The sequence below is a fragment of the Ambystoma mexicanum genome, chromosome 2p, assembly GCF_040938575.1.
Source record: "Ambystoma mexicanum isolate Mex_15411 chromosome 2p, UKY_AmexF1_1, whole genome shotgun sequence".
Lineage (NCBI taxonomy): Eukaryota > Metazoa > Chordata > Amphibia > Caudata > Ambystomatidae > Ambystoma > Ambystoma mexicanum.
The window spans coordinates 873,023,637-873,051,004 of NC_090923.1; the positions used below are offsets into that span (position 1 = coordinate 873,023,637).

General features: G+C 45.3%; 1 protein-coding gene across 1 annotated transcript in view; it reads left to right on the forward strand.

The window, feature by feature from the left end:
- Positions 1 to 27,368, forward strand: part of WDR62 (WD repeat domain 62) — a 2,486,568-nt gene that overhangs the window by 642,741 nt on the left and 1,816,459 nt on the right. Inside the window, exon 10 of the mRNA XM_069644563.1 lies at positions 6,218 to 6,355. Within this exon, the coding sequence (XP_069500664.1) occupies positions 6,218 to 6,355 (138 nt within the window). The remainder of the gene's footprint in view (positions 1 to 6,217; positions 6,356 to 27,368) is intronic.

The window sequence follows — 27,368 nt, forward strand, 5'->3', positions numbered from 1 at the left end:
GGCCTTCAAGTTGGCACCATTAAGGGCTATCTCGCAGCGCTATCTATCTTTAAGCGTACTGCGGAGGAACCATCCTATTTCAAATTACCCTTGGTAATACAGTTTCTAAAGGGGTTAACCAATGTTTATCCCCCAAGACCATTCCAAGTTACCCTATGGGATTTAAACTTAGTACTAACTTTCCTGATGGGTACACCTTTCGAACCTCTCCATTCTTGTTCGTTAAGATTCCTTACCCTTAAGACTGTTTTATTAATAGCACTTACATCTGCTAGAAGGGTGAGCGAATTACAAGCTCTTTCTTGTAAACCCCCCCCATACAATCTTTCACAAAGACAAAGTTGTCCTGCAAGTGAAGCCTAATTTCCTCCCAAAGGTAGTTTCTGAGTTCCATATCTCTCAGAAGATTACCCTACCATCTTTCTATCCTCCCCCTCACCCGTGGAAAGAGGAAGAGAGGTTACACAGACTAGACCCTAGGAGGGTTTTAAGCTTTTACATTAGTAGACTAGCCAGGATAAGACAGGCAGACCAGCTGTTTGTAGGTTACGCAGGTCACAAGCTGGGGTTACCAATAACTAAGCAGACCATTTCCAGATGGATCATTCTAGCCATTCTGGAATGTTATAAACTGGCAGGGAAAGAGCCCCCTCAAAACCTTAGGGCTCATTCGACCAGAGGTATTGCAGCTTCATCGGCCCTCAAAAGAGGCGTGCCGATTAAAGACATATGTGCGGCCGCTACATGGTCGTCTGTCCATACCTTTACACGTTTTTACAATCTGGATTCCTCCTCTAGTCAAGAGACTAGGTTTGGAAGGGCTGTACTGCATTCTATTCATCAATAGAAGACAGCGTGAAGTCAGTACTCCCTCCTCCGAATATAGAATACTGCTATGGGAGCCTATCTAAGATGAGGAATACGTCGGAGGACACAATCCCTTCGAAGAACAAGTTACTTCTGACCTTGTAACGTTCTTTCGACGGGATGTTCCTCCGACGTATTCCTCATCCACCCTCCCATCCATCCCCGCAGTTCTACTTCCCTTGTTGTTGCAGCTTACGCTCCTTCAGGGTGATTAGTCTAGTCCAGACAGTAATACTGTGGGCTACAAAACGGAACTGAGCAACGGACGCTGCGCGCGGCCTTTATAGGCAGGATGGCGTCGATACGGCGGCTGTCGAAGGACATCTAAGGACATCTGTACTATCTAAGATGAGGAATACGTCGGAGGAACATCCCGTCGAAAGAACGTTACAAGGTAAGAAGTAACTTGTTCTTCTTTACAATACAGTGTCTCCACTGTCTGAGCTCTCACCTCTACCTGACAGTTTTCTCCCTTACACAATCCTCCATCCTGACCCCACCCCACAGGGTCCGGATCAGGTAGCGACTGCATTTCCCTGGCTATGTGTGAAGAGATCACCACCGGGGAATTGGAGATGAGGCTGCAGGATTCATCACAGACATCCCAACAGACGTGGAAGCCAGGAAGGACCAGAGGCTGTGCAGCGGCCATCTAGTAGCAGAAAATGAGGAAGAGGCGCTCAACTAATTAGTAGGCTGTTTGAAGACCATGGAATCCAGCGATCCTCCAGGGACAGTAAAGTCCTACAAGGAAAGAAATATAAAAAGGGCCAGGCACCCCTTGTAGTATTTACAAGTAAAATAAAAGTACAACTAAATTAAAACTAAAATATAAATATGACCAGCACACAATGGAAAGCAGAGTGCAGTTCCTTACCAGCTTTGGTGAGGACAGACCCGTCCTGCAGCAGGGAATATTTGGAAGGATGAATGGGCTGAAGACCCTCAGAATAATCCTAACACCAAGTCGCTCTGCCTACCATTCATCATACAAGCTTAGGACTAAACTATCTCAATTGGCAGTGGCCATACGGAGCTATACTGAAGTCTGATGACTGGACACGCTCAAGTTGCAGATCATAGCGGGTGAGAGAAGCCGCGGATGAGCTTCAGGTGACACCAACACCAGAAGAACAATTGTATCTTGCTAGTTTTGAAAACAGACACAACCAAGATGCTAAGTGTGCCTCTGAGAACTTTGTAAGCAGCAAGAAACAGGGTGCATAAGTACATTTCAAACTGCTATGAAAGTAAAGTGGCTAGGTGTGTCACCGTCAGCTGTTAAAGTTGCTGATAGAGCCAAGAGGCAAAGCATATGCCTTGGAGAGTCTATGCTCCATTCTAATGCCACAAGTTTGGTGTTAAGCAACTTGGGACTTTTTCCTACTCTTGTCAGTAGAGGTTGAGGATAGGTCTACGAGTTAAAATTCATTAGCTGTAGCAAGAAGACTGAAATTAAGGCTCCAACGACAAGCTGATGGGCTGACTAAAATCCTCAAAGCTCCCTGACAAATATAAATCTTTATCATTTATAAAAGAACTGAATACACCTACTTTACTTTGGCGCAGTTCACTAAGATAGATGTATTGAACTGTCCCATATAAAATTCACTTAGGCCTCTGAGATCCGGCTAAAATACTGTGCAGAGAAAGTTATTGATGTCATAGCCAATCTGTCTACCCACCCAAATCCATAAATATGGCTCAATGTTCCTAACATTTGAATGTGGAGTGTTGTGAAAGATTAACTGAGCACCATACATTATGCATTATATACCTAGTGATTCAAGCATGACCCCTTTTTACTCAGCCATATTTGTCAAATATATCTGTGGTCGAATTATGTCCAAAAGGTTGTGCGTTTGATTTTTCAGAGGTAATTTTGGTCAACCTATATTTTTGTACTTGTACTTCTTTAAAAATGTTATAATGCGGGGATACCTACCACAACCCCTCACTATGCAATGCATCCAACTGCCCCACTCCCACCCCTTCACATCCTTTATATGTACATGTCGAATTATCAAAATTAGTTTGACGAAACTTGCCTCTATTTAATTGGTTTTTATGAAACCAAATATTATACAGTGTTCCACAAGAACACTGACTTTATGCAAACCAGACTGAAGCCTTGGCTGGTATTATCTGTCCCCTTTCTGAAAGAGGAAGTTCTAAAGAGTATATTAGGAGAGAACTAGACTATCCATAATTGAATGATAACCGTCTATCAGAAAATAATTGATGTGGTTATTCTAGGTTTTGATAACTTGCTTTGCTTATTAAATCAAGTAGTAATGTTCCTATTATGACTACCATGTATAATGAAAGTAAGCATTCGAAATTAAGTTGGTTACCTTTTCACATAACCAGTTTACAATGTTAGTACAATATAAATATTTATTTTTAATAGTCGGGTTTGACACAAAACATCCTCTCCCAACACCTCTTTTTCCCCCTTTGATCATGCATCAGTCTGCAACTGTATATGCTCACCTGGCAGCAAGATTCTTGCCCACATGGAAAGTGAAGGATCTAGACCGAGAGCCAGTGCTCAATCAGCATATATTATTTCAGGTGCCACTAGTTGGCTATAAAACTATAACATTCTTTAAAATATTTGGTAGCACCAGTTAAATCTCACACACACGCACGTGCACGCACGCAAGCACACGCACGCACACACACACCTACACACACACACCTTTAATTGCTAAATGAGAGTTTTCAAAACAGACGATGCATCTTTGTCTTTGTCGAGAGGTCCAACAACAACATTTGGAATTCTTGGCTATTTCCCCACTATCCTGCCCTCTCTACTCAACACTACAAGATGACTTAATCTAGTAATTTGAACTGAAATGTAAAATGAAGTAACTAAAACATGTATATTATTCTTATAATGTTTTGAAATGCAGCTATTCTCCTGGCTCACAACCTTTCTAAAACATGCATTTAGATTATGGTCTAAACTTAGGGCCTGGAACTGCCCGGAAGATGCATTACAACCTATTGAGTCCCTATATACTTCAACGACTATGAGAGTCCGACTAAACCAACAAGGCACACTCTCGACCGAGATACGAACAGCTAGGGGAGTTAAGCAGGGCTGTCCCCAGATCTGGTCCTCTTCCTGGCCTATTTAGGAGACCTGAAGGACAGTGAAACATCAGTTAGATCCTTTCCGCCTAATCTAGGTCAGATGAAAGTCCGCTGTTTAATGTACGCTGACAACCTAATCTTGCTGGACTACACCCCAATCGGCCTAGAACGACAATTGAACAGCTTATAACAGTATATGCTTGAAAATAATTTGGAAATCAATAAAGCCAAAATCAAAATCATTCCAATAGAACCTTCTATTAAGAAGCTAGAAATATTGACTTGGCGCCTGGAAGGGGAGATTATTGAAAAAGTGAAAAACTTCAAATATCTAGGAGTCATACTTGATGGTTCAAAACAACATACGACAATGCAACAAGTTCTGCGTGATAAAATGGAAAGCTAACGGTTCAAGGGAAAGTAATCAACTGGAAATTTGGTTGCTTCTCTACGCTCCCAGTGATTAATTTCTACAAAAGGAAGGTCATCCCAATGGTGACCTATGGGGCTGATGCAATGCCCAATATACCGGGGGCGTTACGGTCTAAAATTGAGGCTTACTTCTGGAGATCGGTCTTGGGTCTTCCAAACTCTACGCCCGTCGCGTCAATCAGACGTGAATTAAGTTTACCATCTCTGCAAAATACAGTAAACTGTAATTCCTTGATGCTGTATAGGAAATGTCGGATGCCACAGCCTCCTTTTAATATACAGCCTAATAAATGAGCTACAAGCATCTGGAAGCAAAATGCTCACTAAATGGGGCAATGATAACACGGCTTTATTATCCTCTATTGAGAGTAACGAGGAGGAACTCATAAAAAATCTGGTGAAAGTCCTTAAGAAACTCAAAGATCTTGACTGGCTAAAAACCTTAGAGGCAGCCGCAACCAACAAGTTAACATCTCACCTCCCTGACAACACAAGAAAAGTTAACGAAATGCAAAACTTCATCAAGAGATTTCCAAGTCGTGCTGCACGCAACCTTCTTTTGAAAGCGCGACTAAATCTCTTAGAGACTAATGAGATCTGGGCCATTAAAGGCCTTTCCCTTACAAACAGTTGTCGGTTCTGCAAACTAAGGGAAGAGAAAGAGACGGTACGTCATTTGCTTATGTCATGATCGGGTATCGGCAAGATAAGATCGTGCTACATGCAACACTTTGTTACAAACCAACACCTGATGGAAGAAGAAGTTTGGTGGTCAAGATTGATAGCGGGTGACAGAAACTCTTGGTTAATGACTACGTTCAAAATCATGCATTACATAACGATGAATCCAATTTTCAATAGCCCTGTTGATGCTTCTTAATATAAGAATGGGAAAACGACTAATCAACTGCAGTACAAATAAGTAGAGACAATGACAAGGACTAATTATAAGAACGTGGAATCTTCATCGTTGTAAAAATCTATTTTTGATTAAACAAATAAAAAAAGCCTTTCTATATGAATAGTTGCAGAGAACAAAGTTCAGTGCCGTGTTAGTCCAATTTTAAAATCACCCAAGATGCAAGCTTGTGATACCTTGTGTTGGATTAACTGAAAATACTATGCAGAGATCTGCTCTGTTAAATCTTTGCATAGTATTTTCAGTTGTTCCTATAAAAGGCATTGACACCTGCATCTTATATGAATAGCTGAAACCGAGATATAATATTGTTTGCTAAAATCAGTTATTTTGTCTTCATACAATTTTATATGTTGGGATAGTTTCACATAATTCCTTTTTAAATAAACATTTTGATTGTTTTTTGTACATAAATCAAACAGAAACCAGACTACCACATATTGCTCATCCTAGGATCAGAAACAAAATAGCTCAATGCATATACTACTAATCTCACTACTGAGTCTATAAATATCAAACTGATAACTGGCAATTAATAGATCTGCCGGGGAGGGAAGAAGACGAGATAATTCTGATGTGTTTCTTTTATTTTGGTGAAAATGAAATGAATCCAGTATAATGCTGCTTTGATGTGACTATTACATAATTCAAGCCATTTTTATTGTTGCTTAAAATTATTTAATAGTGATTGATGCCAATGTTTTTAATGCTTTCTGCAAAATGGTGTATGTATATCTAACCTCCTGTTCTACTATACAGAGTTGCTTGATCCATTTGTGGATAAAATGCCAATATGACCGCAAACTAATACAAAAATCAGTTGCAGAAAAAATGTTCAATTTGTTTTAAGTTAATTAACAGGTTTCCAATTTTCTTTGCATCCAATAACGAATACAAAAGTTGTATCCTGAGTTGCAAGATGATGAAGTTTGCTTACCTGCTGGATCCTTTTTGACTTGCTCTTCTGACAGCACTATTCGTGTTTGGAATTTAGAGAGAAATGCTAGCCCAGAGTTGCAAAGAAACATCTATAGTCATGTAAGTGTTTGCCTTGGTAATTTTCTGTGATACAAAATGTTCAGGATGTTTAACCAAGCGTATTGGCTAGAACATGTAATTATTGGGCAAGAATAAACCTGAACCATCAACTTTGCAAAATAACCTTTAATCTTGCATGTTATATTGCCCTCAGAAAAGTAGAAGAAAAACATGAAGAAAATGAGTGAAGAGAAATACAATTTAGTCATTGATTGTGCCTGTTTAATGTGAAACCCTTAAAGCTTTTGGCATTTTTTTTAGTTCTTTTCATTCGAGCACTCAGTGGTTCTTAATATTTTTATTTTTTTGAAGCCTTAAAAAGAAACAAGTTTGGAGTCCTGGGGGCGTGGCCAGCTAGCCATGCAGTAGGACGTGTCCCGCGGTGCTGCTCCTAAGGATCCGGGATCGATCCGACAATATACATGCTTAAAACCACGTACGGCACCTAAGAATTCAAGCAGGGACGTCGGAACGTGTTTTCCATAATACCTGCACATTATAACAGAAACGGAGGCTTCATTGCCATAAAAGACACTTTACTCGCAGGCGGTCGCACCAGAAGACTGCGGCACAAGATGGCGGCGAACAAAGGATTCAAGCCCACAGACCAGAGTGTTGGCCGGTGAAGACTGGAGGCAGGGATTGCGAAGAGTGCGACCGGCTGCAGAATGAAACACGTTCGTACTGCAGAGCCTGCCGCCTTTAGGACATAAGCATATGCACGCGGCGTTCGCGTGCCGAGGGGGCTGTGAGCGGCAGCAGCAGGCATCTGCAGGACCGAGGTGTCACCGGTGGCTACATTGTAGCAGCGAGACAGCCGTCCAGGGCTCTGCGAGGTTTTAAAGTGCCCGGCGTTGAACGCTGGGAGCGCCTCTGCAGCGAGCACCTCTGCAGCGAGCACACAGCAGCCGGCGACGTGGAGTCTGAATGGGAAAGGGATTGATTTTGTGTAGCATTAACGCAACCGCACTGCTCCCAGCCACAAGACACTGCCGGGCTGGAGCAGATGAAGAAACATTGACGCATCCCCGCATGTGAAGCTTGGGAGGCGATACCGTGCCCACGTGATTAAAGAGCAGAGATCAGGAGTGGAAAGCGAGTCGGGCTGCAGTAAAAAAGCTGCTTACTCACATGGAAAGGACATAACAAACGCCATTGGTGTGCAGGGGAACTTAACGCGTTAATGGGCATACAGCATTAACCAAGAATAGCTGGGTGCTGTGTCCCTGTGGGATGCTGAGATACTGTGGCACCTAAGTGCGCCGGATGCCTGCCCTGCACTGAGAAGGGGCCTGGGAACCATAGCATTACAAAGGGCAGGGAGAGCACCTATAATCGGCAGGAGAAGATGGGTTGTGCACCCAGGCACTGCCAGAAAAGTGGACAAAAACACAGGGGCTGCGCTCCAAGAGCGGAGACTGGAGGGCGCAAGGGGGGTGGAACTGCGCCGAGAGGCAGTCGTACTACCTGACACGTGGGAGGACAGAACCCACTCGAGGGGATCACTCAGTGCGCAGGACCTCAAGAGAGTATCCCGAAATATTAACCGAAAACCAGGAGTGACCCGCAGATAACACGGTTGAATAGAGTGCCGGGCTGGGTGTGCCAAGTACGTAGTGACAAGGGACACTTGGCCTGGGTCACAGGATGACTGGGAGAGTGATCAAGAGCAAGAGCAAACAACCCACGATGGAGGCATTTTCCTAGACACAGCAGTCTCCAGCTGCATCAGCGCTGGTGGGCGCAAGTGGGCCCACGGGAAGCCCAACTGGAACTGAGAACCACCAGATCTTGGCTGCCATAACGGAACTAAAGGACTCCTGGGGTATAGCAAGGGCGGACTTAAGGACCTCCTTGGAGGCTAAGATCGACGCGGTGGGGATAGATGTCAACTTGCTACGACAAGATGTCAGGGCGTTGGCAGACAGAACAAGCAGCCTGGAAAGTGCTGTTAAAACCAACACGACCACCAGCACTGACAATGCAAAGGAAGTCCACATACTAAAACAGCAAGTGGCCAACCTGGAGAACCGTGCGGAGGAGACGGAAGGGAGAGCGAGAAGGAACAACATTCGAGTGGTCGGTCTGCCGGAAGGAGGAGGCCAGGACCACACAGACTATGTGGAGAACATGATCCTGCAGGAAATACGAGCTGACAAACTCTCACAGGGATTTACAGTGGACCGTGCACACAGAGCCCTCACGAGAAAACCGAAGCCCGGAGCACCTCGCCGCGCAATAATTGCCAAGATTCTGAATTATAAAGACCGTGAAAAGATCTTGGAGTATTTCAGGAAAGTGGGAACGATAGAGAGCCTTTGCCACAATCACACCTTACCCGGATTATACAATGCTGGTCCAGAGGCAGAGATATAGCTATGTAGCGTGAAGAGACGGCTGCACGCGGCCGGCATCTAATAAATGCTCCTGTACCCTGCGAGACTGAAAGTGCTACATAAGAGTCGAATGTTTTTCTTTGACACCCCGGAGGAGGCTGCCGCATGGCTGGATCTACAGGGCTGCCCGGAACAGGATGCTGCACAGGCCCAAGGAGAATAAGATAAGTGACTGAGGCGATTTATGTGGACTTGGTTGGCACGCTGTGAGGTACCCTAGCAGAGGCTCGACAGGAACTTTAAAAGATGAGAAATGATGGGTGGTGCAGAGGCTAGGTTTGGATGCCCTTGATCCTATTGAGTGGCATTGGACTAGAATATAGAGTTTTGATTACGTAGACAAATTGGACAATAGCATGTGTTTAATTATGGCAAACAGGAGCGGCAGAACACAGGCTCCCTACCCCCCAAATAATAGTAGTAGTAGTCGGTTAGCCATTAGGGCTACCTCACCCTGCTGAGCTTCGAGTACAGGCTATCGCCAGAAAGTGCTAGATGCAGGGGTGCCTGAGATCCAGGGATGAGCTGGGCAACTGTTGGCGGGGGTGAAGTTGGGGAAGGGAAAGGTGGCGGGTGGGAGAGAGGGAGGGGTGTTTGGGGTGTTTGTAGTTAGGGGAAGTATGAACTGGGACACGAGCCTATATAGAACGAAATGGAAAGGGGAACTGGCCTGCACTGATGGCCATGGGGGGGACCTTAAAATAGTTACATGGAATGTCAGGGGCCTCAACAGTAATCTAAAAAGAAATAAGGTTAAGTTATACCTGTGCAGACAAAAGATAGATATTGCATTGCTGCAGGAAACTCACCTGGCACGGGAAAGGCTGGGAACGCTGGTGAAGAAATGGAAGGGGGTCGTGGCGGGCTCAACGTATTCTGCCTATGCCAGAGGAGTGCTGATTTGGATGGCGCCGCATGTCCCGTTTCACCTGTTGCAGGAAACTGCGGAAGCAGATGGGAGAATGGTTGTGGTAAGGGGCCTGGTAGAGAACAGGGAGATATGCATTGTGAACACCTACGCCCCCAATCAGAATAGGGCAACATACTTCAGAACCCTGAGTACTAATCTTAGCATGTGTATGGGGGAGTGTGGTGATCTGGGGTGGGGATTTTAACTGTGTATTGAACCCTAGGGTAGACAGATTGGAAGTTTGATAGACCTGCCCCGGCGGCAAAAGCTCTGTAGACATTACTAGACGACTTTGGTCTGGTGGATGTTTGGAGAATGAAACATCCCCAATAAAGGCAGTACTTGCACTATTCTGCCCCGCAACAGTTGCATACGAGGCTGGACTATGTCTTCGCCACGTCGGAAATAATGATGGAGACGGTGCAGGCAGAGTACAAGGCGAGGGTCCTGTCGGACAACTCGCCCTTGGTTATTGGCTGGCAATACTGCCCCCCAAGAGCTAGGATCCCGACATGGCGTCTCTGGGCAGAGGCGCTTAAAGACCCCCTTTTTAGGGAAAACATAAGGGAGGAGATTATAAACTACTTTGAGGTGAATTCGGGTAGTGTGGACTCAGCGAGCACGCTATGGGAAGCCTTTAAGGTGGTGATGCGGGGTGTAGCAAAAGCAAGATCTAAAAACCTGCAGGGAGGAATTCTGGCTGATCTACAGGAAGCAGAAAGGGAATTGGAAAAGGCGTTGAAGGGGAGAGATGATACTGAAAGAGACATGGAGTTGATACTTAAACTGCAACAGACATGTGCAGAGCAATGGGAAAGGCTATGTAATCTTTATTACACAAAATATATAGAGCGACCGCATGCGGGAGGAGATAAAACAGGAAGGCTTTTGACATGGTTATATAAGAGTGAGATCCCCAGACCCACTATTAGGATGATAACAAGAGAAGATGGCAGTGTAGCTGACACCCAGGAGGAAGTAAATCAGGAGTTTGCAAATTATTAAAGGGAACTATATGAGGGTAAGGAGATGAGCAGTTATGAGGAAATAATAGATACACTAGAAGACATAGGTTTGCCTAAAGTAAGTGCTGAAGAGAAAGGGAAGCTGGATGCACCAATCACCTTGGAGGAGTTAGAAGAGGTGGTAAGACAGCTACCTACTAGTAAGACCCTGGGGGCGGACGGGTTTCCAAGTGAATTTTATAAAGTGTACAAAGCAGAAGTACTCCCCCCGAGCTTGGATATGCTAAATGAAGCGTTGGAGATGGGTAGGCTACCAGAGTCACTTAGAGAAGCGATCATAGTACCGCTTCTCAAACCTAATAAGCCCGGACATAGCTGTGGCTCCTATAGACCATTGTCCATGCTGAACCAGGACAGCAAGATACTGACGGCTGTCTTGGCGAGCAGACTGCGCAGAGTCATTGGCAAACTAATACCCCCCGACCAGACGGGCTTTGTCCCGAATAGGAACATCACCCATAATAATAGACGACTCCATTGGGTTATTGAATGGGGAGTAAGAATGAGGGTGAAATGGCAATAGTGTCCCTAGACGCTGTGAAGGCCTTTGACTCTGTTAAGTGGCCTTGGCTGCTGGCAGCCTTGGCGGGCTATGGGATGGGGCCTGGATACATAAGATGGGCAAAGATACTATATAGTGAACCGTTGGCCAGAGTCAAAACAGGAGCGGTGATCTCCGAGAGATGGCAACTAAGCAGCAGTACCAGACAAGGGTGCCCGTGGTCCCCTATGCTGTACATATTAGCTTTAGAGCCTCTGGCAATATACCTTAGACAACAGTATGATACTATAGGCATCGAGGTGGGTGGGGAGCGACACTTGATCTCCTTGTATGCAGATGATTTGCTGCTGTACCTGAAATACCCAGAGGAGAATCTCCAATATATCCTGGAGGTTACGGGTAGGTATGCGGGGCTGTCTGGCATAGCGGTGAACCCTCAGAAATCTGTTATTTTCCCGCTAGGTAGTTATAAAGGGATCCCTGTCGGGCGGTTGCCGGTGCTGCAAGCGCGTTGGGCGGTTGGTACTTTTCGGTACTTTGGGATAGATGTGTACCACGCGGTGGAAGAAGAACATAGGCACAACACTGAGGTAGCCATAGTGAAAATTGAAAAGAGTATGAAATTTTGGGTGAAGTTGCCTCTAGCAATGATCGGGCGAGGTGCAATGCTCAAGATGGTGGTCTTACCCAGGCCCCTGCATTATTTCGGGAACATTCCGTACCTAATACCTAAGAAGTTCTTCACCAGACTGAACGGCATGTGCAGAGATTTCCTGTGGCAGGGTACTAGAAAAAGGGTGGCACTATGGAAGTTGCGGAACTTTTATGAAAAAGGGGGACTAAAACTGCCTAACTTTGAGGTCTGTTACGTAGCGAGCCAACTGCAATATATAGCTAAATGGCTCTCAGATGAAGCAACCCCTGAATTCAGGTTGTTTAGAGCAGACTGTGCCCCATTTTATGTAAAAGATGATTTGGCTGCCCGAGACAGAAATGAAAGCGCGTCCTAAGATGATGATGATGCTTGGGTGGAGAATCTGGCGACGAGCATGCCGGATGATGGAAAACCCAGTCCCATGCTCCCCGCAGATACCGCTGGTTGCGCTGCCTGGGGGTGACATGCAGCTACCAATGACAATTAGGAACCACTGGGAACCTGTGGGGTTGGTAACTATGGGAGATGTCTGGAGGGAGGGGACTATTGTACATTTTGAAGAGCTGGGAGAGGAAGTGGGGTTACACGTGGGTCAATATATCACATATCATAGAATGGTGCAGAAAATTAAGACAACTTGGCCTGAGACAGTACTGGAAGAAGAGCCAGATGTTACCGTAGACATGATATATGATATGACGGAGGGAGGGCATGAGATTTCTGTTAAGACGGATTTCTGAACTCTGTCCTGGCGGCGCAGAAGTTCAGAAGGCCAACCTAATTACTTGGAACAGGGTAACCTCTGGACAAGCCAGACCAATCAGGGTAGCGATCACGGCGGTCAAGACTAGGTCTCAAGAGGGGTGAGGGTGACTGAAAGCCCGCAATGAGCACACAAATCAAGGACACTTACAAACTACTCCAAACAGGTGTTATAATAAAAATATATACACATTTATTCCAAGGCCTTTAAAACAATGACCGTAGCGAGAAATCACAACACAACTTTAGTAAACCAACACATACCATACCAATACAATATATATACAAATACAAACAAGTCTCAAGCGTTAGATGCACGAAATGTGTAGTCCACCTAAAAGGGAAGGAAAACGGGCAGTGCGAAATAATGCTTAGACCCAGTCCGCCTTCAGAGGCACCTAACTAAAAGGAAGTCCGAGCCCTACGAAGAGTGGAGCCTTGTGCTCAAAAGTACCTGCACATGCTGGTGCCAACGGGCAAAAAGGGGAGTCTCTTCGAGGGAAATCGGGCAGTTCAGTTTAGTGCACAAATGAAGAACAACAGAGTTCCGCGACTCAAGCGCAGCCTCCACTGTGGGCAGAAGCAGAGCGCGAGTACGGAAAGGCGTGCTGTTTTGACACAGCGGGGAAAAGCTATGCCCTCCTGCAGGAGGGCGACCAGTTACTAGCTATGCTACTCACCGGTCCCCGATGCAAGCAGACCCAGGCTTCTCCGCCTCAGTTTCAGTCGCTGGCAGGTTCAGGAGATCAGGGGACGTCTCGTTGTCGTGTTAATTCTGCAGCAGCAGAGTTGAGTAAAAGATGTCCCAAACGAAGTGAACCCGCACAGTTTGTTACCACAGCAGGGCAACGGAGCGGCCGTGTGTATCTGAGCCAAATGTACACTACTCACTTCAGACCTGGGAACGCCAAGTGTACGAATCGTGTGAGAGTGACAAGGACTCGGAATACTACACAACCTGGCGGCGGTTACAGAGCAAGACTCCTGTGTAGCCTGGTCAGTCTGCTGGATGGCCCAGAGACGCTTCCGAAGGTTTACTAGCAGGAGATGGTGAAGATGCTGAGAATAGCTGTCCCCGCTATTCCAAGGGTCGAAGTACCAGTACAGGCCTTCTGGTTCGATCAAAGGTGAAAAGGGTTTCACAAGGCGACAGCAGTGCAGAGGAGCAGTCCTTCAGCGGGTCACCAGCGATTCCTCGGTTCAGCCTCTTGGTTGCAGGATACTTGGCTCCTGTATTCCTTCGTTCGTGAGAACTCAGGAGATCGACATGGTAGTGGTGTTTCCAGCCCCCTCTTATCCACGGTTCCCTTCGCGCCAAAACGGAGGGGACCCAATGGGAGATCCGCTCATCAACGCTCACACCATACATGGACCTATCACGGACCACGGTGGTCCCAGGCATTCACACCACCCTAGACTCTCTGGCACCCAGGATGTGTATTGGGACCAGACATCCCAGCCCACATCCTGGAGGCACACATAAGGCATGTAGAAGCCCGCGAAAGCATCAGTGTTTCGCGGGAAAGTACATGCCCAAATAAGGAAGGCCCCGGGTCGGCTCGACCTGGGGAAGGTGAAGGGAGCAAGACGGTCAGCGGACAGGACAAAGGAGCCTCGTGGTCTGGCCATTTTGGGAGCCATGCCACCATTTTGGGCTAAGCGCGAGAAATGCGCTTAAAACGCCAAAAGGAGCTCAAAACACAAACGATAGCTGCCACCATTCCCGTCCGTGAACCCGATCAGTTACAATCCTAAAAGAGTATCTCGGGCCTGTAGAAGGCTAGAGACCCAAGAGATCAGTAACTTAGCTTACAGTGCCCTCTTATGTCATGTTGCACGGAAGCCGCAACATGATAAAAGAAACTACGGAAAACAGCGTTTCCCGGTACTGACTGTCTTAAGGGCATGTCAGTTTCCCCGTAAGAATGGAGCGAAAGCCCAGAGGAGTGCGGCAGAAGGCTGCACTTCTCTGGCAAAGTCGAGAACAAGGTGAAAAACAACAGCAAAAAGTTTAGGGGTTGCCACATGGAAGGCAAATGACCTACAATTACGAAATCTTTCCTAACAATTTCCAGGTTGTACGAGATGATGTCCAGGGTTGGGAAAGAACTAATGCAACTGAGACTAGATTGGGAGACGGAGGTGGGAGCCCCGATAGAGGATGGGATGTGGGAACGTGCCCTGGGGTACCATAAAAAGGTGTCCAGAAACGCTAGATTAAAACAGATTCAATTATATATTACGCACTGGGCATACATGACATGAGGATATCGAGGTTTGAAAATGCTGGCAGACAGGCATGTCCCAAATGCGACGAAGAACAGGCTGATCTGGTACATATGTTCTGGTCCTGCTTGGTGATTGAGCGCTTCTGGAACGAAATAGCTGGGAAACTGGCGGAAAAAGGGGATCACTATGGTCATAGATTCAGTCTGGGCCTGCTTACTGGGGGGGTTCCCTAGATCGCAGAAACTTAAACATGTCAACAAACTGAAGGATTTAGGAGTAAGTATTTAATAAAAATTGTTTAAAAAAAAAAAATAATAGAGTCCTTACCTGTGAGCCATTGACCCCACATCTTCGCAACCCATCCAACAGAGGGGAAGAAGAGGGTTTGCTATTGTGAGGTCACGAAGGGGGCAGACACCTTCTGAAACAGCTTGTAGGCACATTTCTTCACTAAGTAACACCACAATTGTATTTATGCTTTCTACCCCAATTGGATTCCGTGTACTAATGTCAATCTCCATGTCCAATGTTGCACCCGCAACTATGCACATAGTGTACTTTCTTAAAAGGGTCCGTGTTGTCAAGTACTTTAAAGATTTTAGACACTTGGCCCTTGTGAATTCCTTTGGCGATAGCAGTTTCTAGTGGGAGAGTTGATTACTCACAGCTACACAGACCACAGGATTAGACATCCATTGTCAGATTTGAGCATAGCTGAAATGCTCTGATTCCCCAATTCCAAATGTTTCTTTGCATTCTGAGAAGGTATGGGGCTAGACATACTTTGCTGAAAAAATTGGGTTTCATACAACAGAGGACAGTGGGACCCACACAGACAGCAAAGTATGGGTTGAGGGTAGATGTGCTCACGAGCCAATGACCTATCGGGCCTGCTCAACAACAGAAAATGGGGAAAAAGGAATAGCCACAACTCCGTATTTGATGTCCACTCATTTAGCTAGGTGACATGGACCAAACCAGTCAAACAGATGAGAAAGTTGAGTTGCAGTTCCGTAACGTTTGATTCGGGCAACTCCTTTGCCTCCATTAAAAGCCACTGATGACAACATTTCTGGGAACCCTTAATGTTCTCCTGCCCCCAATAAATGACCAGATTTTTTGTGTTAATCGGTGGTTGAAGGATTCCAGGATCTTAACAGGATGAGCCATAAATGTGAAGATTAATCTAGGAAGAACATTCCTCTAAACTGCAGCAATCCACCAAACCACGTGACTTATTAATTAATTCACCACTCAAGATCTAACTAGATATGACTAAATAAGGGTGGGATGCTAACATGAAGTGACTGCACATAAAAGTATGATCTGTCTACCCCTCTGTAATCCAGGAGTTCATCAGTACAGGTAAAGGTATACTTATGTTTTAAATGGGAATATGTGACTGTAGGAGTATTAAAAAAAAAAAAGTATTCTTGAAAATCAACGCATCATTGGCATATGGAGCTAGCCAATATTTTTGCCCCAGGAATTCCTTGCAAATCATTCCTCAAACAAATCTAATTGGCAAATGGCCCCATTGATTCAGTAAAAATTAGAGTGGCTGAGGGGGGGGGACATCCTTGTCTAGTCCCCCAGAGGTGCTCAGTATAAGAACATTATTTGTATGCTGTCTATGTAAATTGTTCCAAAACAAAGGGCAGAACGTTGGACTAAACCTGAGGCCTATGGGTGTGTTGCGTGTTAAAAGTAATAAATAATCATAATAATCCCGATCAGTGTCTGCGGCAAAGTTTGTCATTGGTAACCCAGGGACCCTCCAAGTTTTAATCAAGTTGATGGTTCAGCTGCTATTATCATGTGTTTTGTCAATCAGGAATCAAACCTGTTTGATCAGTTGCTATAAAAGAAGGGAGGAACTTCATAAGTCTGGTGGCTAGAATATTTAGCAGTGTTGTATGGTGGTAAGAATTGCATTTGTATGCCTTTGCCTGCTTTTAAAAGAAATATCATGATAAATTCCACCATTGCGCAAGGGAGTACGCCCAAGTTGAGGAACTAATTGGTCCTGCAGGACCAGCCTAAACATCTAATTAAAAAGGAAGTAAAACCTCTTAGCCCAGTACCTTGTCTGTAAGGCAGCAACTGCCAGCATAACTTCTCGAAAGATCGATACCTTGAGCTCTTTGGGTGTCCATTTGGGCAAAGACACAGAGACAATATGTGAGGGGTCAGAAATGTGAGGCGGACAACTTTGTGAAGGTTTTTCAAAAAATTCAATTTTATTAAACTCAAAGGGTTTGATGAGCGCTTCACTATCCCTAACCAAACGAGGATTTCCCTACCTAATAAAACAAGCTAAAGGAAACATTTTGGCCTTCAAACTTGTACATACAATTAACTCAACAAGGTAATGCGTAGCAGTTTAAACATGACAAAAATTAACAGTGATCTGTACGGCTTAGTAATATTTCCACCATGTAATCTGGGTGAATTCCCCCTTCTCCAGATTCGATCAGGATTTCATTCAATGATTCAAAAGGATAAGGAAATCCTGTAGTATAACAACGTTCAAATAAAGTTCCTCTTCTGTGGTATGTCTCCCACTTGTGAATAACCAACAGTTCAAAAATGGCCCATAAGTCTTTTGCCTCTCCACTGGTGGTAGACAGTTCCACACAACAACTTCTTGGCGACAAAAAGGTATAATTCCACAGTGTATAAAAGTCAACACAAAGACTTGTCTGCAATAGCTCACGAAGCACTCATCAGCAATTACTTCTTTGCAACAAAAGAATCTATTTCCATAGTGCATTTATGTCAACGAAAATACTTCTGTCAGGATGATTCTGCCATATTTCATAATGCACTCATCATTAATGTTGATTAGCCAAGATAATAACACAACAATTAATCATAAACTTGGGTAGTCTTGCCACTTCTTCTCTTCAACACTTTTGGCAATACCACAGTACTTCAAAGCGTTTCACCTGGTCTACTCACCTGGCAGGCCTGTACTACAAAAGTCCTTTGCCCTGGTGTACTACTACCAGGACAATGTGAAACTACTACTACAAGCACTTCTGTGGCACAGTACGGCTTTGTACAACTTGTTAAGTCTTTGACTACTCTTCGCCTGAACACCTTCTGTCAGAAGGCTGATCTTCCTGCCACTCTTGTTCTCCCACTCTGGTTTTAACCAAGTGCTGATACTGGGTGTCTTCTGCTCCTATTTGGCTTAGGCAATGCTTGTTTAGGTCAGTTCTTTCTATTGCCTCGTTTTCTCTTTTACAATAGAGTTCATACACAGCTGGTTGCTTAACTTGCCCTTTTTGACTTTGGCAATACCAGATTCACTATTGCCCTCTTTTGGCTTTGGCAATTGTTCTGACATTTCATTTTACAATTAATCGCCAACTTCCTCCCCTTTCTCATCAAAGCGACATTCAACATAAATATCTCTTTTCACCAGTTGGATTCATACAGTATTTATTTTTCTGCCACTTAGTTTTCTTTTCATTTGTTCAGTATTCAAAAGGCCTCTGTTTGGCTAGCGCGTGATCAGAGTGCTGCGGGGTCACAGTATTCAAGCAAACTCACTGGGTTTGGCTTGCGCATCTGCTTGCTCTGCTGCTGGGGTCTCTCTGCTTCTGCTTTATGCGTCTGCCTTTTCCAGGCAACATGAGCAGGAACCCAGGCCAGGTTTCCTGGGGGAATTATCTGATTTATCACAAATGTATGTAATCTGTTGAGAAGGGTTTGGGTTTTTCCCAGCCACCCAGGAGGAAGTAAATCAGGAGTTTGCAAATTATTAAAGGGAACTATATGAGGGTAAGGAGATGAGCAGTTATGAGGAAATAATAGATACACTAGAAGACATAGGTTTGCCTAAAGTAAGTGCTGAAGAGAAAGGGAAGCTGGATGCACCAATCACCTTGGAGGAGTTAGAAGAGGTGGTAAGACAGCTACCTACTAGTAAGACCCTGGGGGCGGACGGGTTTCCAAGTGAATTTTATAAAGTGTACAAAGCAGAAGTACTCCCCCCGAGCTTGGATATGCTAAATGAAGCGTTGGAGATGGGTAGGCTACCAGAGTCACTTAGAGAAGCGATCATAGTACCGCTTCTCAAACCTAATAAGCCCGGACATAGCTGTGGCTCCTATAGACCATTGTCCATGCTGAACCAGGACAGCAAGATACTGACGGCTGTCTTGGCGAGCAGACTGCGCAGAGTCATTGGCAAACTAATACCCCCCGACCAGACGGGCTTTGTCCCGAATAGGAACATCACCCATAATAATAGACGACTCCATTGGGTTATTGAATGGGGAGTAAGAATGAGGGTGAAATGGCAATAGTGTCCCTAGACGCTGTGAAGGCCTTTGACTCTGTTAAGTGGCCTTGGCTGCTGGCAGCCTTGGCGGGCTATGGGATGGGGCCTGGATACATAAGATGGGCAAAGATACTATATAGTGAACCGTTGGCCAGAGTCAAAACAGGAGCGGTGATCTCCGAGAGATGGCAACTAAGCAGCAGTACCAGACAAGGGTGCCCGTGGTCCCCTATGCTGTACATATTAGCTTTAGAGCCTCTGGCAATATACCTTAGACAACAGTATGATACTATAGGCATCGAGGTGGGTGGGGAGCGACACTTGATCTCCTTGTATGCAGATGATTTGCTGCTGTACCTGAAATACCCAGAGGAGAATCTCCAATATATCCTGGAGGTTACGGGTAGGTATGCGGGGCTGTCTGGCATAGCGGTGAACCCTCAGAAATCTGTTATTTTCCCGCTAGGTAGTTATAAAGGGATCCCTGTCGGGCGGTTGCCGGTGCTGCAAGCGCGTTGGGCGGTTGGTACTTTTCGGTACTTTGGGATAGATGTGTACCACGCGGTGGAAGAAGAACATAGGCACAACACTGAGGTAGCCATAGTGAAAATTGAAAAGAGTATGAAATTTTGGGTGAAGTTGCCTCTAGCAATGATCGGGCGAGGTGCAATGCTCAAGATGGTGGTCTTACCCAGGCCCCTGCATTATTTCGGGAACATTCCGTACCTAATACCTAAGAAGTTCTTCACCAGACTGAACGGCATGTGCAGAGATTTCCTGTGGCAGGGTACTAGAAAAAGGGTGGCACTATGGAAGTTGCAGAACTTTTATGAAAAAGGGGGACTAAAACTGCCTAACTTTGAGGTCTGTTACGTAGCGAGCCAACTGCAATATATAGCTAAATGGCTCTCAGATGAAGCAACCCCTGAATTCAGGTTGTTTAGAGCAGACTGTGCCCCATTTTATGTAAAAGATGATTTGGCTGCCCGAGACAGAAATGAAAGCGCGTCCTAAGATGATGATGATGCTTGGGTGGAGAATCTGGCGACGAGCATGCCGGATGATGGAAAACCCAGTCCCATGCTCCCCGCAGATACCGCTGGTTGCGCTGCCTGGGGGTGACATGCAGCTACCAATGACAATTAGGAACCACTGGGAACCTGTGGGGTTGGTAACTATGGGAGATGTCTGGAGGGAGGGGACTATTGTACATTTTGAAGAGCTGGGAGAGGAAGTGGGGTTACACGTGGGTCAATATATCACATATCATAGAATGGTGCAGAAAATTAAGACAACTTGGCCTGAGACAGTACTGGAAGAAGAGCCAGATGTTACCGTAGACATGATATATGATATGACGGAGGGAGGGCATGAGATTTCTGTTAAGACGGATTTCTGAACTCTGTCCTGGCGGCGCAGAAGTTCAGAAGGCCAACCTAATTACTTGGAACAGGGTAACCTCTGGACAAGCCAGACCAATCAGGGTAGCGATCACGGCGGTCAAGACTAGGTCTCAAGAGGGGTGAGGGTGACTGAAAGCCCGCAATGAGCACACAAATCAAGGACACTTACAAACTACTCCAAACAGGTGTTATAATAAAAATATATACACATTTATTCCAAGGCCTTTAAAACAATGACCGTAGCGAGAAATCACAACACAACTTTAGTAAACCAACACATACCATACCAATACAATATATATACAAATACAAACAAGTCTCAAGCGTTAGATGCACGAAATGTGTAGTCCACCTAAAAGGGAAGGAAAACGGGCAGTGCGAAATAATGCTTAGACCCAGTCCGCCTTCAGAGGCACCTAACTAAAAGGAAGTCCGAGCCCTACGAAGAGTGGAGCCTTGTGCTCAAAAGTACCTGCACATGCTGGTGCCAACGGGCAAAAAGGGGAGTCTCTTCGAGGGAAATCGGGCAGTTCAGTTTAGTGCACAAATGAAGAACAACAGAGTTCCGCGACTCAAGCGCAGCCTCCACTGTGGGCAGAAGCAGAGCGCGAGTACGGAAAGGCGTGCTGTTTTGACACAGCGGGGAAAAGCTATGCCCTCCTGCAGGAGGGCGACCAGTTACTAGCTATGCTACTCACCGGTCCCCGATGCAAGCAGACCCAGGCTTCTCCGCCTCAGTTTCAGTCGCTGGCAGGTTCAGGAGATCAGGGGACGTCTCGTTGTCGTGTTAATTCTGCAGCAGCAGAGTTGAGTAAAAGATGTCCCAAACGAAGTGAACCCGCACAGTTTGTTACCACAGCAGGGCAACGGAGCGGCCGTGTGTATCTGAGCCAAATGTACACTACTCACTTCAGACCTGGGAACGCCAAGTGTACGAATCGTGTGAGAGTGACAAGGACTCGGAATACTACACAACCTGGCGGCGGTTACAGAGCAAGACTCCTGTGTAGCCTGGTCAGTCTGCTGGATGGCCCAGAGACGCTTCCGAAGGTTTACTAGCAGGAGATGGTGAAGATGCTGAGAATAGCTGTCCCCGCTATTCCAAGGGTCGAAGTACCAGTACAGGCCTTCTGGTTCGATCAAAGGTGAAAAGGGTTTCACAAGGCGACAGCAGTGCAGAGGAGCAGTCCTTCAGCGGGTCACCAGCGATTCCTCGGTTCAGCCTCTTGGTTGCAGGATACTTGGCTCCTGTATTCCTTCGTTCGTGAGAACTCAGGAGATCGACATGGTAGTGGTGTTTCCAGCCCCCTCTTATCCACGGTTCCCTTCGCGCCAAAACGGAGGGGACCCAATGGGAGATCCGCTCATCAACGCTCACACCATACATGGACCTATCACGGACCACGGTGGTCCCAGGCATTCACACCACCCTAGACTCTCTGGCACCCAGGATGTGTATTGGGACCAGACATCCCAGCCCACATCCTGGAGGCACACATAAGGCATGTAGAAGCCCGCGAAAGCATCAGTGTTTCGCGGGAAAGTACATGCCCAAATAAGGAAGGCCCCGGGTCGGCTCGACCTGGGGAAGGTGAAGGGAGCAAGACGGTCAGCGGACAGGACAAAGGAGCCTCGTGGTCTGGCCATTTTGGGAGCCATGCCACCATTTTGGGCTAAGCGCGAGAAATGCGCTTAAAACGCCAAAAGGAGCTCAAAACACAAACGATAGCTGCCACCATTCCCGTCCGTGAACCCGATCAGTTACAATCCTAAAAGAGTATCTCGGGCCTGTAGAAGGCTAGAGACCCAAGAGATCAGTAACTTAGCTTACAGTGCCCTCTTATGTCATGTTGCACGGAAGCCGCAACATGATAAAAGAAACTACGGAAAACAGCGTTTCCCGGTACTGACTGTCTTAAGGGCATGTCAGTTTCCCCGTAAGAATGGAGCGAAAGCCCAGAGGAGTGCGGCAGAAGGCTGCACTTCTCTGGCAAAGTCGAGAACAAGGTGAAAAACAACAGCAAAAAGTTTAGGGGTTGCCACATGGAAGGCAAATGACCTACAATTACGAAATCTTTCCTAACAATTTCCAGGTTGTACGAGATGATGTCCAGGGTTGGGAAAGAACTAATGCAACTGAGACTAGATTGGGAGACGGAGGTGGGAGCCCCGATAGAGGATGGGATGTGGGAACGTGCCCTGGGGTACCATAAAAAGGTGTCCAGAAACGCTAGATTAAAACAGATTCAATTATATATTACGCACTGGGCATACATGACATGAGGATATCGAGGTTTGAAAATGTTGGCAGACAGGCATGTCCCAAATGCGACGAAGAACAGGCTGATCTGGTACATATGTTCTGGTCCTGCTTGGTGATTGAGCGCTTCTGGAACGAAATAGCTGGGAAACTGGCGGAAAAAGGGGATCACTATGGTCATAGATTCAGTCTGGGCCTGCTTACTGGGGGGGTTCCCTAGATCGCAGAAACTTAAACATGTCAACAAACTGAAGGATTTAGGAGTAAGTATTTAATAAAAATTGTTTAAAAAAAAAAAATAATAGAGTCCTTACCTGTGAGCCATTGACCCCACATCTTCGCAACCCATCCAACAGAGGGGAAGAAGAGGGTTTGCTATTGTGAGGTCACGAAGGGGGCAGACACCTTCTGAAACAGCTTGTAGGCACATTTCTTCACTAAGTAACACCACAATTGTATTTATGCTTTCTACCCCAATTGGATTCCGTGTACTAATGTCAATCTCCATGTCCAATGTTGCACCCGCAACTATGCACATAGTGTACTTTCTTAAAAGGGTCCGTGTTGTCAAGTACTTTAAAGATTTTAGACACTTGGCCCTTGTGAATTCCTTTGGCGATAGCAGTTTCTAGTGGGAGAGTTGATTACTCACAGCTACACAGACCACAGGATTAGACATCCATTGTCAGATTTGAGCATAGCTGAAATGCTCTGATTCCCCAATTCCAAATGTTTCTTTGCATTCTGAGAAGGTATGGGGCTAGACATACTTTGCTGAAAAAATTGGGTTTCATACAACAGAGGACAGTGGGACCCACACAGACAGCAAAGTATGGGTTGAGGGTAGATGTGCTCACGAGCCAATGACCTATCGGGCCTGCTCAACAACAGAAAATGGGGAAAAAGGAATAGCCACAACTCCGTATTTGATGTCCACTCATTTAGCTAGGTGACATGGACCAAACCAGTCAAACAGATGAGAAAGTTGAGTTGCAGTTCCGTAACGTTTGATTCGGGCAACTCCTTTGCCTCCATTAAAAGCCACTGATGACAACATTTCTGGGAACCCTTAATGTTCTCCTGCCCCCAATAAATGACCAGATTTTTTGTGTTAATCGGTGGTTGAAGGATTCCAGGATCTTAACAGGATGAGCCATAAATGTGAAGATTAATCTAGGAAGAACATTCCTCTAAACTGCAGCAATCCACCAAACCACGTGACTTATTAATTAATTCACCACTCAAGATCTAACTAGATATGACTAAATAAGGGTGGGATGCTAACATGAAGTGACTGCACATAAAAGTATGATCTGTCTACCCCTCTGTAATCCAGGAGTTCATCAGTACAGGTAAAGGTATACTTATGTTTTAAATGGGAATATGTGACTGTAGGAGTATTAAAAAAAAAAAAGTATTCTTGAAAATCAACGCATCATTGGCATATGGAGCTAGCCAATATTTTTGCCCCAGGAATTCCTTGCAAATCATTCCTCAAACAAATCTAATTGGCAAATGGCCCCATTGATTCAGTAAAAATTAGAGTGGCTGAGGGGGGGGGACATCCTTGTCTAGTCCCCCAGAGGTGCTCAGTATAAGAACATTATTTGTATGCTGTCTATGTAAATTGTTCCAAAACAAAGGGCAGAACGTTGGACTAAACCTGAGGCCTATGGGTGTGTTGCGTGTTAAAAGTAATAAATAATCATAATAATCCCGATCAGTGTCTGCGGCAAAGTTTGTCATTGGTAACCCAGGGACCCTCCAAGTTTTAATCAAGTTGATGGTTCAGCTGCTATTATCATGTGTTTTGTCAATCAGGAATCAAACCTGTTTGATCAGTTGCTATAAAAGAAGGGAGGAACTTCATAAGTCTGGTGGCTAGAATATTTAGCAGTGTTGTATGGTGGTAAGAATTGCATTTGTATGCCTTTGCCTGCTTTTAAAAGAAATATCATGATAAATTCCACCATTGCGCAAGGGAGTACGCCCAAGTTGAGGAACTAATTGGTCCTGCAGGACCAGCCTAAACATCTAATTAAAAAGGAAGTAAAACCTCTTAGCCCAGTACCTTGTCTGTAAGGCAGCAACTGCCAGCATAACTTCTCGAAAGATCGATACCTTGAGCTCTTTGGGTGTCCATTTGGGCAAAGACACAGAGACAATATGTGAGGGGTCAGAAATGTGAGGCGGACAACTTTGTGAAGGTTTTTCAAAAAATTCAATTTTATTAAACTCAAAGGGTTTGATGAGCGCTTCACTATCCCTAACCAAACGAGGATTTCCCTACCTAATAAAACAAGCTAAAGGAAACATTTTGGCCTTCAAACTTGTACATACAATTAACTCAACAAGGTAATGCGTAGCAGTTTAAACATGACAAAAATTAACAGTGATCTGTACGGCTTAGTAATATTTCCACCATGTAATCTGGGTGAATTCCCCCTTCTCCAGATTCGATCAGGATTTCATTCAATGATTCAAAAGGATAAGGAAATCCTGTAGTATAACAACGTTCAAATAAAGTTCCTCTTCTGTGGTATGTCTCCCACTTGTGAATAACCAACAGTTCAAAAATGGCCCATAAGTCTTTTGCCTCTCCACTGGTGGTAGACAGTTCCACACAACAACTTCTTGGCGACAAAAAGGTATAATTCCACAGTGTATAAAAGTCAACACAAAGACTTGTCTGCAATAGCTCACGAAGCACTCATCAGCAATTACTTCTTTGCAACAAAAGAATCTATTTCCATAGTGCATTTATGTCAACGAAAATACTTCTGTCAGGATGATTCTGCCATATTTCATAATGCACTCATCATTAATGTTGATTAGCCAAGATAATAACACAACAATTAATCATAAACTTGGGTAGTCTTGCCACTTCTTCTCTTCAACACTTTTGGCAATACCACAGTACTTCAAAGCGTTTCACCTGGTCTACTCACCTGGCAGGCCTGTACTACAAAAGTCCTTTGCCCTGGTGTACTACTACCAGGACAATGTGAAACTACTACTACAAGCACTTCTGTGGCACAGTACGGCTTTGTACAACTTGTTAAGTCTTTGACTACTCTTCGCCTGAACACCTTCTGTCAGAAGGCTGATCTTCCTGCCACTCTTGTTCTCCCACTCTGGTTTTAACCAAGTGCTGATACTGGGTGTCTTCTGCTCCTATTTGGCTTAGGCAATGCTTGTTTAGGTCAGTTCTTTCTATTGCCTCGTTTTCTCTTTTACAATAGAGTTCATACACAGCTGGTTGCTTAACTTGCCCTTTTTGACTTTGGCAATACCAGATTCACTATTGCCCTCTTTTGGCTTTGGCAATTGTTCTGACATTTCATTTTACAATTAATCGCCAACTTCCTCCCCTTTCTCATCAAAGCGACATTCAACATAAATATCTCTTTTCACCAGTTGGATTCATACAGTATTTATTTTTCTGCCACTTAGTTTTCTTTTCATTTGTTCAGTATTCAAAAGGCCTCTGTTTGGCTAGCGCGTGATCAGAGTGCTGCGGGGTCACAGTATTCAAGCAAACTCACTGGGTTTGGCTTGCGCATCTGCTTGCTCTGCTGCTGGGGTCTCTCTGCTTCTGCTTTATGCGTCTGCCTTTTCCAGGCAACATGAGCAGGAACCCAGGCCAGGTTTCCTGGGGGAATTATCTGATTTATCACAAATGTATGTAATCTGTTGAGAAGGGTTTGGGTTTTTCCCAGCCACCCAGGAGGAAGTAAATCAGGAGTTTGCAAATTATTAAAGGGAACTATATGAGGGTAAGGAGATGAGCAGTTATGAGGAAATAATAGATACACTAGAAGACATAGGTTTGCCTAAAGTAAGTGCTGAAGAGAAAGGGAAGCTGGATGCACCAATCACCTTGGAGGAGTTAGAAGAGGTGGTAAGACAGCTACCTACTAGTAAGACCCTGGGGGCGGACGGGTTTCCAAGTGAATTTTATAAAGTGTACAAAGCAGAAGTACTCCCCCCGAGCTTGGATATGCTAAATGAAGCGTTGGAGATGGGTAGGCTACCAGAGTCACTTAGAGAAGCGATCATAGTACCGCTTCTCAAACCTAATAAGCCCGGACATAGCTGTGGCTCCTATAGACCATTGTCCATGCTGAACCAGGACAGCAAGATACTGACGGCTGTCTTGGCGAGCAGACTGCGCAGAGTCATTGGCAAACTAATACCCCCCGACCAGACGGGCTTTGTCCCGAATAGGAACATCACCCATAATAATAGACTCCTCCATTGGGTTATTGAATGGGGAGTAAGAATGAGGGTGAAATGGCAATAGTGTCCCTAGACGCTGTGAAGGCCTTTGACTCTGTTAAGTGGCCTTGGCTGCTGGCAGCCTTGGCGGGCTATGGGATGGGGCCTGGATACATAAGATGGGCAAAGATACTATATAGTGAACCGTTGGCCAGAGTCAAAACAGGAGCGGTGATCTCCGAGAGATGGCAACTAAGCAGCAGTACCAGACAAGGGTGCCCGTGGTCCCCTATGCTGTACATATTAGCTTTAGAGCCTCTGGCAATATACCTTAGACAACAGTATGATACTATAGGCATCGA